The 1612-nt window shown below is 38.6% G+C and overlaps 1 protein-coding gene across 1 annotated transcript; it reads left to right on the top strand.

Moving 5' to 3' along the window:
* The first annotated feature begins 429 nt into the window (after positions 1-429).
* On the top strand, positions 430-1410 carry LOC107148774 (olfactory receptor 6C76-like). The gene has a single exon (XM_015493497.1). It carries the CDS (start codon positions 430-432, stop codon positions 1408-1410), a length of 981 nt encoding a protein of 326 aa, XP_015348983.1.
* The last annotated feature ends 202 nt before the right edge of the window (positions 1411-1612 follow it).

Raw genomic sequence — 1612 nt, forward strand, 5'->3', positions numbered from 1 at the left:
ACTCAGTGGTTTAAAACAGCACAGATTTAGGGGAGGGGAGAGGTGGGGAGGGGGGAGGGTGGAGGATGGGAAAGGCAGCGGAGCACAACAGACACTAGTATGGTAATATGTAAATCAATGGGTGTGTAACTGATGTGATTCTGCAATCTGTGTATGGGTTGAAAGTGGGAGTTCATAACCCACTTGAATCAAAGTGTGGAATATGATATGTCAAGATATTTGTAATGTTTTGAACAACCCACAATAAAAAATTAAAAAAAAAATTAAAGATACATGATTGGACTATAAAAGTGAGAAATATACACACACACAATCACAACAACAGCAAAAGTCCCCAGTGCTTCATATCAAAATACAATATCACTTTAAAAACTATATGCAGATGTTCATGCTTCTCTTCTGACCAATATTTTATTGTTTTCCAGGTCAATGTTATCAGTAAAATCTGCCTCAAACCAACCATTGGAAATGAAAAATCGAACATCAGTAACAGACTTCATCCTCCTGGGTCTAACAGATGATCCACAGCTGCAGGTTGTGACTTTCTTCTTTATATTTCTCACCTATGTGCTGAGTGTTACTGGAAATCTAACTATCATCACCCTGACCCTGCTGGATTCCCACCTGAAGACCCCCATGTATTTCTTCCTCAGGAATTTCTCCTTCCTAGAAATTTCATTTACTTCTGTCTGTAACCCTAGGTTTTTGATCAGCATCCTAACTGGGGACAAATCGATTTCCTACAATGCTTGTGCAGCTCAACTATTTTTCTTTATCTTCCTGGGCTCAACAGAGTTTTTCCTCCTGGCCTCTGTGTCCTATGATCGCTACGTGGCTATCTGCAAGCCTCTACATTACACAACCATCATGAGTAACAAGATCTGTTACCAGCTCATCATCATTTCTTGGCTGGCTGGTTTCTTGGTCATTTTTCCATCACTGACCATGGGCTTGCAGTTAGATTTCTGTGATTCCAATGTCATTGACCACTTCACCTGTGACTCTTCTCCTTTGCTGCAAATCTCTTGCACAGACACCAGTACTCTAGAGCTCTTGAGTTTTGTTTTAGCTTTGTTCACTCTCCTGACCACATTGACACTAATAATTCTCTCCTACGCTTACATCCTCAGAACAATTCTAAGAATTCCTTCAGCTCAACAAAGAACAAAGGCCTTCTCAACCTGTTCCTCACACATGATTGTTGTCTCCATCTCATATGGAAGCTGCATCTTCATATATGTGAAAACATCAGCAAAGGAAGGAGTTGCTTTCACAAAAGGGGTGGCTATTCTCTACACCTCTGTGGCTCCTATGCTGAATCCATTTATTTACACTCTAAGGAACCAGCAGGTGAAACAAGCAATTAAAGACATTGTGAGGAAGATATTTGCCTCAAAATCATCAATCTGAACATGATTAATAACTGAGGCAGGTGCATAATTTGGACTTCAAAGTCAAAACATTGCTGTTTAATTATTCTCTGCCTTCTTATCTCTTCTCAGAAAAACAACTTTTTATGCCAATTGGTATTAAAATAACATACTATGTATCAAATACTTTATGAATTCATACACATTATTATTATGGAATGATTTGAACATTTTCATATAAT

The sequence above is a fragment of the Marmota marmota genome, unplaced genomic scaffold (assembly GCF_001458135.2).
Source record: "Marmota marmota marmota unplaced genomic scaffold, marMar, whole genome shotgun sequence".
NCBI classification, from domain to species: domain Eukaryota; kingdom Metazoa; phylum Chordata; class Mammalia; order Rodentia; family Sciuridae; genus Marmota; species Marmota marmota.